The sequence below is a fragment of the Vombatus ursinus genome, unplaced genomic scaffold (genome assembly GCF_900497805.2).
Source record: "Vombatus ursinus unplaced genomic scaffold, bare-nosed wombat genome assembly UNPS02014810.1, whole genome shotgun sequence".
In the NCBI taxonomy this organism is placed as follows: Eukaryota; Metazoa; Chordata; class Mammalia; order Diprotodontia; family Vombatidae; genus Vombatus; species Vombatus ursinus.
In genome coordinates, this window is record NW_020954588.1 from 3,472,518 (window position 1) to 3,486,325 (window position 13,808).

General features: G+C 36.9%; 1 protein-coding gene across 12 annotated transcripts in view; it reads left to right on the forward strand.

Moving 5' to 3' along the window:
- The window catches only part of MFF (mitochondrial fission factor), a 41,731-nt gene extending 28,817 nt beyond the window's left edge, over positions 1 to 12,914 (forward strand). For 10 of the 12 annotated variants that reach the window (XM_027875916.1, XM_027875911.1, XM_027875909.1 and 7 more), the window contains 3 exons: positions 5,773 to 5,829; positions 10,187 to 10,271; positions 12,032 to 12,914. In XM_027875916.1, coding sequence (XP_027731717.1) covers positions 5,773 to 5,829; positions 10,187 to 10,271; positions 12,032 to 12,163 — 274 coding nt within the window. In that variant the 3' untranslated portion in view covers positions 12,164 to 12,914. The remainder of the gene's footprint in view (positions 1 to 5,772; positions 5,830 to 10,186; positions 10,272 to 12,031) is intronic. The other 2 variants (XM_027875919.1, XM_027875920.1) reach the window with 1 other exon arrangement.
- The last annotated feature ends 894 nt before the right edge of the window (positions 12,915 to 13,808 follow it).

Below are 13,808 nucleotides of genomic sequence, written 5' to 3' on the forward strand. Positions count from 1 at the left end.
TTCAGTAATATTTTTATGGCCAGTGTTTTGCTGATTCTGTTTATCTGGGGCATAGGAAGGTGTGAGGGAAGAGATCATGACTTCATTAGGGAAAGCCCAGTGGGTAAAGTCTTTACTAATGAAAATCAGCTATTAACTCTGCCATTTAGTCTTGTAGAATTGCTTGTGGGCAGTGAAGCCAATTTATTCCTTCCAGGTTTCTGTCAGAGATGGGCCTTTGTACCCAGTCTTTCTGACTTTGAGGCCAGCTCTTTATCCACTAGTGATATCACATCACCTCTTAACAGCTTTAATAAAAGATCAAAATTTTTTAGAACTTTGGGTTTGCAAAGCACTTCCTCCTCCACCACTCCAGGATAGAATTAATTTTAGTTATCATGAAGCTCCATTTTACGTATGTGGAAGCTGAGTTTCCGATATTAAATTACTTTCTCAGGGTTATTTTAAGTGTGCTGTGAACATGGGCTTTTAAAGCTTGTAATACGGTGTCTTCAATAGAAGAATAAATAATGTGTAGTTTTCTAGATTGCTCTTATAGACACTATAGCAATAAAGCAGGATTGAAAAAAAGGTTGCTTAATATTTAACTGCAATTTTAACTTTATTTTATAAAGACCTGACAACATAGCTGGTCTTTACTTTAAAAGAGTTGTTCATCAATCCCTTTCATAAGAGATCATATATTAAATATATCTATATTATTGTATGTGGCTTATTGTGAAAAGAATTTTTCCACTTTTTACCATAGTGTGTACACATACATGAGGCAGTGGGAGAGCAATTAGCTGTCATTTACACAAGACCTACTAAATGGCAGTGTACCTTGCCCATAATTTTAGACTGTGAGAGGAGCCGCTTTGGGATCTCTTCCCTTCTTGTTAGAGGGATGCCAGACTGGGCGTGCAGAGAGAGATTTTACAGTGATTTTGGAGTGTGCTTGTGGATTGGGGTCTTCTCTTGTACAGTCTACAAGTCCTGGGACTATTCTAGAGTCATTCTGTCCCTTAACAGGAATTTTCCTAAACTTAAAATGGCACATAACTATTCCTGTGTAGCCTCACATATCTAGCATGATCTAGAAGTCCTCAGTTTAAAGAACACGAACCAAAGGTACTCAAGGCTAGTATATTACATGTCCATTGAGTGAGTATTTCTCTAGCCTGTAGTTATTATGTGTATCCATAACTCTCTGTAGGGGTTTTACTGTTTCTTGGATAGCGCTAAATTGCAGTATAATAAATGCTATTGTAATGAATATTCATGGATACTAAAAACAAATTCTCCAAGTTCTAGAGCCTTAATTGTATTAAATTATAATAAAATTCCAGCATGATGAAATAAATTGGATATTTCTTAGAAAGGTCGCTATAGTATAACTAAACCAGTAATAATATCTTCATTTATGAGATGGAAAGAATTTGCATCAGGTTCACTGGTGCAGCTTCAGAATTCTTACTAGAGCAAGACCAATTGAATTTGTCTTTTATGTAAAGCTACTTCAAGCCCTTTGTGAATTTTTAGATAGTTTTAAAATTTTGTTATTTCAGAGTCGTTTTTCTGGGCAAAAGCTATCTTAATCTTTCCTTAACCACTTACAGTGCAACTAGTGTGTATAATGTAGATAGTTTTTAATTATTCATGGATTAATTGTATTCATATAGCACTATGTGGTCTCCCAGATCATCGCCACAAGATAAACATCACAAGATATTCATTAACTCAGAGCTTCTAATGATAGATTCTAATCCTCAGTATACAGTCTCAATGCATGGTTTCTTTAGGCAAAGTTTTATGTTGTATTCACATCTCTTAAATTCTCCCTGTTGGATAAGCTTTATTCAGAGTTATCAGCAGCAAGTAAAATTTCTCTTACAATAACCTCATAGCATGATTTCTTAGAAATTAAAAAATAGGAATGTGAAATTTGGATAATTATTTACCTGCATGATTACAAAGTAATGCCAATTATACAGGTTTAAATGCTTTTTGTTGTTGTTGTTGTTATTCTATAGGATAACTTTGTTTTCCTTTGTTTATTTTTGCTCTTGGGTTTAATGGGGTATCTTTTAGCTTTGGTCCTGTCCCTTCCGAAAGAGCATTTTTAAGTGATCTAGAGCTGTTGTGCTATTGAGTTTCTGGGGGTTTTGTTCAATCAGCTCTTTTGTCTGCTTTGTTATAATTATATCATAATGACTTGACTTAAGTGCCTTTTTTATTATTATTATTAAAAGGACACTGATTCATATTATTTTAAAATTGCTGATTTAAATTTATTGCTGTGATTACTTCTTTTGCATTTCAGAATGGACAATGAAAATAGGTCAGTTTTGCTTTGCCTCTTGAGTTTGTAATTGTACAATGAAAATTCAGATCGTTTAAAAAAAAACAAATTCTAGAAACATTTGTTCATATCAATTTAGTGAATAAGGTATTTATAGCTTTTGACAGTGTCCCTTTAATGTTACTCCTATTATGTATTTGGTAATCAATAAAATAACATTATTCTAAAAATGAACATTGTCACACACAAATTAAAGCAAATTTTGAATTATTTTAGGTAGGTTGAATTGTTTTCCATTTTGATGTTCTCCTGACACTCAAGCTCATTTTGTTTTAGAAATCTTGACCTATGAATCTTGGAATTTTAGCATTCAGAAATAAGGTACATGTGTTAAGGGCCACCAAGTTAGAATTAGATTTAAATTATATGACTTCCAGATTAACTAATAGAGGAATGCATCATAATCTTCATTTCATATGTTTAATTAGTGTCACCTGATGGTGGGTCATCAGCTTATAATTTTAAATTATTTAATGTATACACATATGCATATATATACATACACATCCATCCTATGTACATGCATACATATATGATAGAAAATCTCCATAGTTATTTATTCTACTTCACTAACTGACATGACATATCAAAGGTGTCATTAAGGGTTACCATAAGAGTAATTAGAGTCAGTACCCTTAGGACCCCAAATGAGTTAGCCTATCGAGCCACTTGTGAGAAATACTCTTTTCCACAGGTGTCTGTGTGGAACTGGTGAAGAATTTTCACAAGACTCATTCTGTTCTCAGAAGAGTGGTGTGCGCAGCAAGAACTCGTGTCCCTAGGACATAAGGGCCATTTTGGCTTAGTCCTTCATCAGACAAGAAGCATCTCATAAACACTGTGTTTGGTCCTTACCTTTTTCTCATTTAAGTCAGTGATTCCAAGAAAATACCCATTGATGACCACGGTTTTGTTCATGCTGCATTCACAAATCTAGTTACTTGTGTATGCAGTTCGAAGTAAACTAACAGAAGCTCATCTGTCTTTGGAAGACAAATTAGTGTTGAAGTAATTTTGTCATGAGACTAGCAAAACAGCTTTTTTCAGAGTCCATCCAATGTAAAAATTATTGATACTTTAAAGAGAAAATTATTTTCTTTATGTAAGAATATTATATTAATATAAGATAATCTTAATGTAAGAATATTGTTTAAACCATAGTAAAAAGGCATTGTAATGGTTAGCAGGCCTCAAAATGTATCTATAGGTTTTGTTTTTTCCCCCAGTAATTTTTTAAAATACACACACACAACACACAGGTACTGACATATGGAAAGAAATGCAGAGTTGTAATTGACACTCTTCCCTTAATTTGGATTATACAGTTATTTCTCCTCTGCCATTCAAAATATTGAAAGAAACATCTTGACCCAAATAATCTTTGCAATAGGGCTGACTGACCACAGATGTTTTTACCTGATAGTTCTTCTTTACTAGACAGCATATTTTTAACAATATGAACTTGTACTACCATCCATTTTGCCAGTTGCCACAGCATAGAGTTAATCATTCTAGTTACAGTAAGTTTTAGGAAAAAATATTCAACATTAAAAGCTACCTATTTAGGAAACTAGAATTTCAGTGCTACATAAGAGAAAATGGTGTGTGTATATATGTAACTCTGCCAGATGCCTAATTTGCCTTTATATTATAATTACCAGTTTGAGAAGACAAAATGAAATGCGATGTGAAAGGTAACTTTTGGCTTCTTGGCTGTGCATTGTAGAATGGAAATCTTTGTGGCCGAAGTGACTCTTTCATACCGTTCATGTGGCAGATAATGTTAGAAAAGAAGCATGCTTTTCAAATCCCAAATCCTCATCTGTTGTCGTAACTTCAGGAACAACAGTGACTTCTGCTAACTTTTATTTAACAGTCGTAATACTAGCATATTCTGGATGGTGTTTTAGTAATAATTTTGATAGAGTGATGCAGGTTTAAAATAGGTCACAAATTTTTGAGATACAATTTTATTTCTCCCTTAACTTAACTAACAAAATACAAGTTTCATGAGCCTCCCCAGAAGTACTTCAGCATTTCCGCTCAAAACCCTGAATCTTTAGCCTAGGATAGATACCCTTGTGCTGCCTTTAGAAAAAACAGACATTAAAATTGTTGGGTTTTCAGGTCACATTTGATGAGACTGAATTATGTGGTGACCAGAAGTCTTGTGAACCCTGCTCACTTTTAGAGGAGACAACTCCAAAGGATATTAAGACATTTATTATGGATACAAAACGTGGAATCAGACAGCACCTGACAGTGCCTGGAATTAAATGATACCAGCCAAAAAGAATACAAACATTTCTCTTCTCTTCCACTCTTCCCTTTCTTTTTCCTTTCTGTTTCAGTAAGCTTTGCTGACTACTTTGGGGAGAGTTGCTTCATGGCCTTCTAGCGCTTTTAATTTGGTGGGAAAGGCATTGATTTTTGTCTGAGTGGTGAACTCTGATTATCCCAGCTTAGAGCCAAGTCTAGTGTGCTTAGTCCGTGAGCTCAGTTCCCCACACAGTTTTCCACTGCACCTTAGCCTTCATTGCCAGCAGCCCTGTATGTCAGTCCTGGTTGTCTCTGGAGAGTAAACTTCAGTTATGGAGTTTTGCATGCTGCCTCACCTGCTCCTGCTCAGCTTCTAAAGCCCAGCATCCCCCTGAGTGACCGTTTTTGCTCCAGAACTGAGGGATACATCTCTGCTCTTAAAACTGAAAGTGGGAGCAAGCTAGGTGGCACTCGCTAGCTGTGTGACTCTGGAAGTCACTTAACCCCAGTTGCCTCACCACAAAAAAAAAAAAAGAAAGAAAGAAAGAAAGAAAAACTGAAAGTCTTCGTGCTCAGTGGGTTATTTTGGTTTTTTTAAATGTAATCCAAAAAAAATGAAGTGATACAACAAGTCCAAGACAGATAAATGATATGGGGGGTAGGTGGGGGAGCCATGGGAAACATTAGTTTGTTGAAAACTATAATTATAATTTAACAGAGTAGGACTGATTTGTATCATATGAGCAACCATGATCATGCAGGTGCAACTAATTGATCCTGAGACATATTTTTGAAGTTTCCCATTAAAAAAAGAGAAATTCCAGAGGACTTTTCAAGAAACTTGCCCTTGAGTTTCATTAAAGTTTAAATGACAGAATTATATTGTGAACACTTTTGTCACAGCAGCGTATATATATATATATATATAATCTAGGTTTTTATCAATTTAGTTCTGTTTGTTGAAAAAATTTAACAGAAAGGCATTTGAAATACAAACTTGTTTGAAATTATTTTAGATAACATTATATTGTATTGAAATATTATACAATATAATTGAATATATTTGACATTTCTCTTTGTCCTGTTTTTTTTTCCCACTTTTGTGTTTTTCATTACTTCCTCTCTGTTTCCTGATCTGTCTCGTGTCAACTTCCTGCAAAACCCTGCTTTAGGCCAGTGTTACGTGGGGGGTCCGCGGCTGCCACTTCTAACCCTCATCATGACATCAGGTAAACTGGGTGTCCTCATCGAGCGTTTTTGCCAATCAAGGGTAAATAAATAGTAATAAAGTTTGGTCTGTATAGGTCTATGGAATTTCAAATACATTAACTGTTTAATTTTCTAATGTATCTTGGGTTTCTTTAGTTTTCACTTTTATGATTCAGTCACCCCTAAGAGAAATGCTTTTACGACTCATGTTCTTGCACATGTGTGTCAAGTAATTTCTTTATCTCGACAGTTAAAACTTTGGTTGCTTTTGCTTTCAGTGAGCTCGCCTAAGTTTTTTCTGCTGCCTGAGAAAGACAACTTGTGGGACCCACTCATACTTTAAAAAAAAAAAAAAGGCACAGTAAAAAGGCAATCATAGACTCATAGAATTACATAACTAAAAGCCTTGAAGAGACCTTGAATGTCATTTAGACCAAGGTTCTTAACCTGGCTTCCAAGAATTTTATATGTATATATAAAATTTTGATAACTGTATCTCTGTGTTTCTTGTGTTCTCGGTGTATCTCATTTAGGTTATTTAGTAATGTCTCCATGTTTAATTTTTGCATTTAAAAATATTATTCTGACAAAGGGTCCTACAGGCTCCACCAGACTGCCAGAGGGATACATGATACAAAAAAGATTAAGAACCACTGCTCTCAGCCACGTTCCTCATTTTGTAGGTGAGGAACCCTGAGAGCAAGGGAAGAGAAGGAGGTTGCTTAAAGACATACGGTCCTTTGATGACCAGTCTTTGTGCTGTACTACATTGCTTCTCTCAAGTCCTGATTTATGTGCATCTACTTGTTTCTTAAGGTTCTTCCATTGTTGCACATTAACGATGTTTCATATTAGCACAGATGTAGTTCTTAAGTGTGTTAGGTCTCTAAGGAATCATTTTTAATTTGCAGAAATAAAAGTTGATAACCTAATTAAGCTTTAAAAAATGACTTTGATTTTAATTTCTTAATTCAGCTGTTCCATATATAATTCAAACCTTTTTTTGCCTTCCATTGGTGGGATTTAACATAGCTTTACCTGTTGTCATTGGCCCTCTACGGATCTGTGTGTTTGAATCAAACATTCAAATGAATCAGGGACTCTGTGATCTCATGGATATAAATATTACCAGCAGTAATGCAGATCCCATCCTGTCTCTGCCTGCCCAACTTGCCTTCCCTATACTGATAAATCACAGTGCAGACCAAAAATAAATGTGGGGAAGTGTCAGGGACACCAAAGTAAAATATCCCCTGCCTTACATTCTGCTGGAGGGAGCAAGACATCCCCCTTTTCAGTGGGGAACTGGTTGAAGAAGTATTGAAAAATGGGACATTATTGGACACCGGCTATTACTTGAATTTTTCTTTTTACTAAGGTAATTAAATTCATGACAATTTCTTCATTTTTGTTCTGTGGTCCACTTTACCTTTCCCTGTAAGTCTTTTCAAACTGTGTTATCCAACAGTGTTTTGACTTTGCTTTCTTATAATTTTCAATTTCAAGTCATGCAGACCTCAGTTAAAAAGGTAAGGTCTTTTGAAAACCAGGAAATTTTTAACCTGCAGGCTGTAAATTTATTAATATTTTGATAACTATTTTAATATGATAGGTGTCCATCGTAATCCTATGCCCTATGCATCTAACTCTGTGCATTTAAAGAAAAATATTCATCAGCTTCCCCATACTTCCGTAACAAAAAAAAAGGTTGAGAACCCTAGAGTACACACTATATTAAGAAACATGCTTGACCATTGCAAGTTTTATTGAGATATGTCAGATTTCTTTTTGCTTGCTTAGATTTCTTTGACCCGTAAACCTTGTTCAGTCATTTTTCAATCATATCCAACTCATCATGACCCCATTTGGGATTTTCTTAGCACAGATACTAGGGTGGTTAGCCATTTCCTTCTCCAGCTCATTTTACAGATAAGGAAACTGAGGCAAACAGGGTTAAGTGACTTGCCCAGGGACACACAGCTAAGAAGTGACAAAGGCCAGATTTGAGCTCACAAAGATGAGCCTTCCTGACTTCAGGCGCAGTGCTTTATCCGCGATACCATCTAGCTGCCCCCATACTTTACCAAACTGCATGGCTTAGAAAATGAGTGCCTCTCTTTCATTTGTAATTGGCTAGCTCTGTTCTGCAGATTTAATTTTTTCAACTGTGTAGTGTGAGCATGTATGCCCTATCGGTATTATCTAGGGACTTTTCAGGAATTTTTGTACATTAGTTTGTCCATATTTTGTTTTCTCCAAATCCTACTATATGTGATACCAGGAGAATGATATTATTAATGGTACTGGGATATGGGAGAAGTCTGTAGCCATATGGATTTTTAGCTCTTTACTTTTCCCATCTTTTTTTTTCTTTGTTTGCCATTCTGTGACTTGCCCCTGATCAAATAGTGAGTGTCAGGGTCTGTGTTTAAACTCACGCCCTGCCCCCGAGGACAATTCTCTGCTTCCTCCTCATGGCCTGGCATCTGTCTCATGCATCTAGTTAGTTTAGCTCCTTCACTAAGTAATTGAGGAAACTGGAATCCTGGGGAAACTGGGGCCTGTGGTTCTAGGTCCAGGACTAAACTTGTTATTTAATTAATGTAGAGAATTCCCAGGTGAGGAAACTCCCTCTACCAGTGCAGCTTGGCAACTTCTTTCCTACTTCTGGTCTCAGAGATTTGCCTAGAAAACTCAGAGGTTTATTGACTTGTCCATGGTGACACAAGCCAGTATGTCAGAGGCAGAAGTGGAACCCAGGCCTTTCTAGCTTCAAGACCAGCTTTTTCTTTCCATTAGAAACATGGCCTTTGTTGTACTATATCTTGATCACTAATGTTAAGATAAAATGTGTGATAAAAATTAAATTGTATTCCCAGTATCCTATACAATGAGTCAAGAAAGGACTTTTTAAAAAGAAGATTTTTCATCAATAAGATTTGAAACAAAAAAAATTAACCCATTTATCTGGGAAATTCAGTTAACCAGAGCAAAGTAGTCTAATTTTTCCAAATAATTCAAGTGTATTGTACAGGAAAAAATGCCAACAAAATTCCATGTAAATTAGTACCACAAGTTTTTATTTTGCTGTTGCTCCTCTGTCCAAAAAAAAAAAAAATTCTTATCTGGATACAGTTGGTTTCTTTTTGTTGTTATTTTTTGGGGGGGTTTTGATTTGTTGGTTTTTTTGTTTGTTTGTTTTGTTTTGCTTTGCTTTGTAACAAGAACATACTTTAAAAGTAAGACTGGCGCGACTCATTTCTGTTTTTTGTTTTGGAATGGCAAGCTGTATGTGGCTCCTATTGCTACCATTTATAACATTGTTTCCTCAGGTTGTATCGTTCGTTTAAAAATATCATCTTTGTGTATCTTTGGGAAAAGAAACTCCTGCATTTGTCTCCAAGTTAGTAAGACATGGCATGCCAGGGTTTGTCTGCATTGCCCTCTTACGTGGGCCCCAGAAGCCTTGGTGCAGTTTGAAGCTTTTGCTTATGGCTTTTAGGCTTTCATAGCTTCAGACTGCACTGAGATTTTGGGAACACCATGAAGCTGCTCATGTGCACATACCTTACATACTAAAGTGTTACAAGTATGTATTTTTGCACACCTCTTTGGGACCTCAAAATAAAGATTAGTCTGTGAAGGGAAACTGCTCCTTCTGTCAGAATACAGAAGAAGGGGCTAGAAACTGGAAAGGGAGAGAACAGTCACTGTGCTGGGTAGGAGTAGCAGGTAGTGGGGGTTGATTGGAGAAATCAAAAGGAACCAACCCTCAGGTCCCACTGTAAGAGTTCTGCGTTATATTAGTATGACTAACACATGAATGAAGAGGATGTTTGTTTTTCAGCCAGACTGTCAAAAGTCAGAGACTTTTATAAACCAAAGAGTTTATACTTTTTAAGATGCAAATTGTTTTTCCCCTGGAAACAGACAGAATAGGGTGTATATTATGTGTTTCCATGCCAGCCTGTAGCTAATAGCTGTGGATGGAAGTGAGAGCTTGCAAACATCCATCTCTCTGGAATTTAAACCAGGTTTTGCAAACCTTTTTCAGCCTGGGGCTCTTTTTGGCATCAGACTAAATTCCATTTGTCTCCCCTCAGTCTCAGAAGTACCTTAACTCTTAATCTGGGTCAATGCTTCTTTGTATTTCCAGGTTCCTCTTCTCATGTCTCATCCATGTCATCTACATAGCTGTCAACCTAAACTCCTTTGTCATTTCACAATATTGGTATCAGTTCAGATTGTGTGGTCCATAACTGCTACAAATTGTGAAGATCTTTTCTGAACATTATAAAATCCATTGCATGTGTTTGGCATGTTGTTAATAATATTTTCTTTTATATTCCTAAACTCTTTCTGTTTCTTCTCTGCCAGATACGGTCTTTCAACCTTGGATGCAACAGTAGAAGGAACACCAGATGATGTGACTGTTGTAGATGCTGCTTCCCTAAGACGTCAGGTATTTGAAAAACACTGGTTAAGATGCCCTGGCTAGTAAGTTTGATAAGAGCTTATGCTCTGATTTGAGACTATAGATGTGTTAGAATTTCTTTGAATCCCAGCATCTTTGAAATTGGATATATCATCCTATCTACCTCTATACTCAGTAGACATGTTAGGAGGAAATTGGGCAAATTAATGAAAGTTTTTCTGAACAAAGTGATGTAGTGAAAGAGTCTAAGATTTGAAATCAGTGAGCTCAAGTTCAAATCCTGGCTCAGACCCTTACTACCTAGCAACCCTCGGCAGGTCATTCTGACCTCTTTGGATATCTTGTTTCCTGATCTGCAGAATGAGAAGATTGGAGTAACTGGCTTCTAAGGTCTATTCCAGTTCTAAATTTGAATTCATTAAGAACAAGTTAAGGCAACTAGATGTTTCAGTGGATAGAGCGCTGGGCCTGGAGCCAGGAAGACCTGAGTTCAAATGTGACCTCAGACACTTGCTAGCTGTGTGACCCTGGGAAAGTTATTTAACCCCTATTTGCTTCAGTTCCTCGTTTGTAAAATGGGGACACCCTGCAGAAGGAAGTGGCAAGCCACGCCAGTATCTTTGCCAGGAAAACCCTGTGGCTGGTAATGACGTGCTGCACTGAACAACAACAAAGAAGAAGTTATGTTAGGCAGCTTAGTGTAGTCTTGGGTTGGTCTTGGAATCAGGAAGACTTACTGTGTGACCCTGGGCAAGTCATTTAACCTCTGTGCCCCAAGCAACACTCAGAGGCGCTTAAGGTACAGACATTGACAGGCTTCTCCGTTTGGCATTTAGAACCCTTCACAATTTGACTCTGAACCCCTTCTCCAACCTTATTCTACGTTACACTCTGCACTCCAGCCAGACTGGATCTTTTTCTTCACACACAGCCCTCCCTCTCCAGTCTCTGTGCCCTTCCACTGACCCCGTGTCTGAAAATCACTGCTTCCTTCTCTCCGTCTTTTAGAAATCTTGTTGCTTTTGAAACTCAGGTCAAATGCCATTGCCATGAGACCTTTCTTGAAATGCTATAGAAAGCACAGCCTTGTTTCCATGAGGAATTTGACAAAGTCTTAGTCTTCATTTGTTGGAGAGATGTGGGTGGGATGATAGCAGTTTAGCTTTATAGTAAATAGAATCCTAGATTTAGGGGTAGAGGGAACCTCGGAGTCACTTATTGTAACCTCATTTTACCGATGAGGAAACTGATGCCCAGAGAAGCTAAAGGACTTGCCCAAGGGATTGCAAGAGATGGGGAGACAAGGGAGGCAGAGCTTGGATTCGAGTTGAGTTTCTCTGGCTCCAAATCCAACACTTTCTGCTGTACTCTGCTGTCTCCTTAGCATATGGTACCCTTATATCAATGTGAATTCATTTTAGGGCTTCAGGTTGTAACCATTCCCTAAGCTACCCAATAAGGAGCAAAAAATAAGACATTAGGCAACCAGGGTAGAAGGAAAAGGTTCAAAGAATGATGGAATTTTAGAGTTAGAAGGGACCTTTCAAAGCATCTAGTCCAAGAGGGTTTGGCAGGTAGTAATGGAGTGACTTTTGGGTTTTTTTTTTTTTTAAATAGGTTTGGTTTGGTTTGGTTTTATTTAGGAAATGTCGCTTTAGTAAATATTCATAGAATAAGTCTACTTAGCTTTTGTGACAAATTTTTTAAGGCATCTTCATTATACCACTGTGTAAAGCAATTTAAATGTATCGGGCACTAATATACTTTGCGGATTTTTTCTTAATTAGATAATCAAACTTAATCGACGTCTCCAACTTCTGGAAGAAGAAAACAAAGAACGTGCGAAAAGAGAGATGGTCATGTATTCCATTACTGTAGCTTTCTGGCTGCTTAATAGCTGGCTTTGGTTTCGCCGCTAGAGGTAACCTCCGCTTTCTAACGTACTTGTCGTAACAGCTTGGAAATATAAAGCATTTGCAAACTTCTCTGTTTCTGCCTCTGCATTGTATGCCGTTTGATAATCCATGCACTGAAAATGTATTTCTTTGGGAAAGAACAAAGGACCTAGAACAGAACTGAAGGGATATCCTATTGCTTGGTTGTATTTCTTTTTAATCATATTTGCAGTAACACCTACTTAAAATAACCTCCCTTTGCATGTTTTGTAAATAGGCCTAAATTTGTTTTTGAAAGGATTTGCTTCTCTTGCCTACATGAGAACAGACTGCACTAATTCTCTGGGTGGTAGAGAGGGCTTACAAAATAGATTTGCAAAAGTATCTGTAAAAAGAGTGGTGTCTGTTTTTGTCCTGTGTTTGAAGACTGTTCAATAAAATCGTTTGTGATTAGGCACTTCTGCGTCAGCTTCCCTTTAGCTGACATGAACACTTTGAATGTTGTAGCCTGGTGCCAGATTCAAAAGAACTAAGTCAACATATTTCATAAGTATCTTCATTAAGCACATGTACAGAATAAATTAAAGGAATTCTTGCTAACATTTCAGCAGATTATCCAGGGGTGTGTGCGATATGTATTTTTCTTATTTTAGTCTTAATTTTGCAGATGTTTTTCTATGAAATACATTTTTAAGCAAGTCCGTGTGTGAGTGATTTAAAAGATTACGGAAAAGGTACCAATGTAGTGTATTTAATAAACTGTCAACTAAAGCAATGTTTGTCTTTAGAAAAATTTTATTTGCTCACATTTTTACAGTGAATGTATATGTAGTATATATGATGACAAATCATGTCTTCTGAGTCTCTGGATGAAACATTGATAGTAGAAGTCTATGTACTTTTTTCCTTTTCTTTTAGAATCTTCAGACCAGTAGGTGAGGGTGACAGTAGCATAATGAGTAGTTTTCTTATTTTACGTCTATAAAGCATCTTACATTAAGAAGTCTCTTGTTTTTGTATCTTCCTTTCACTGTAGTAGTGTGGCCCCCAGGATCGTTAATCTCACAGTGCAGAACACCAGTGAAACCTGTTCCTGGGAGTCTTCAGTTATGAGAATACACACTCTACAGCTTTTTTCTTTTTTAATTCAGAGACTGATGTAATCACCATATCCTGAAATATCCAGTGTACTCGAGGCCAGCAAAAGAAGCTCCTTCCTGACATGCTAAGTGTCGTCCTTCCAGGCAGTGAGTTTGGGCTGAGCTAGTCCATGGAAACTCTGATGAGGACTAGGGAACCTTAAGTGTTGAGGCACTTGCCTTTTCAAAGAAAAGAAACCAGGAACGGGGAGGTTCTTCCCTAGTTGTAATACAGTGTTAATGGTCAAAAAAATTGTCTTGTGTTATCTATGATTCAATCATATGATTTGTCTTAAAGAGACAGGATGAATGACTCATTTGAGTATCAGCTAACCTCATATACTTACTAGCCAACCTCAAGTTGGGTCTGCAACAAAAAGTAATTACACATGCTGTGGGGCTTTTTGTCAATTAAAGAAAAAGAAACTTTTCTCTTCTTAGTAGACATAGTATTTTGAGGCACTATAGCCAGCTAAGCCAAAAGGAAGAGGGCTGGGATAGGAGTATTGATCCTAAAGATTTGTATCTCA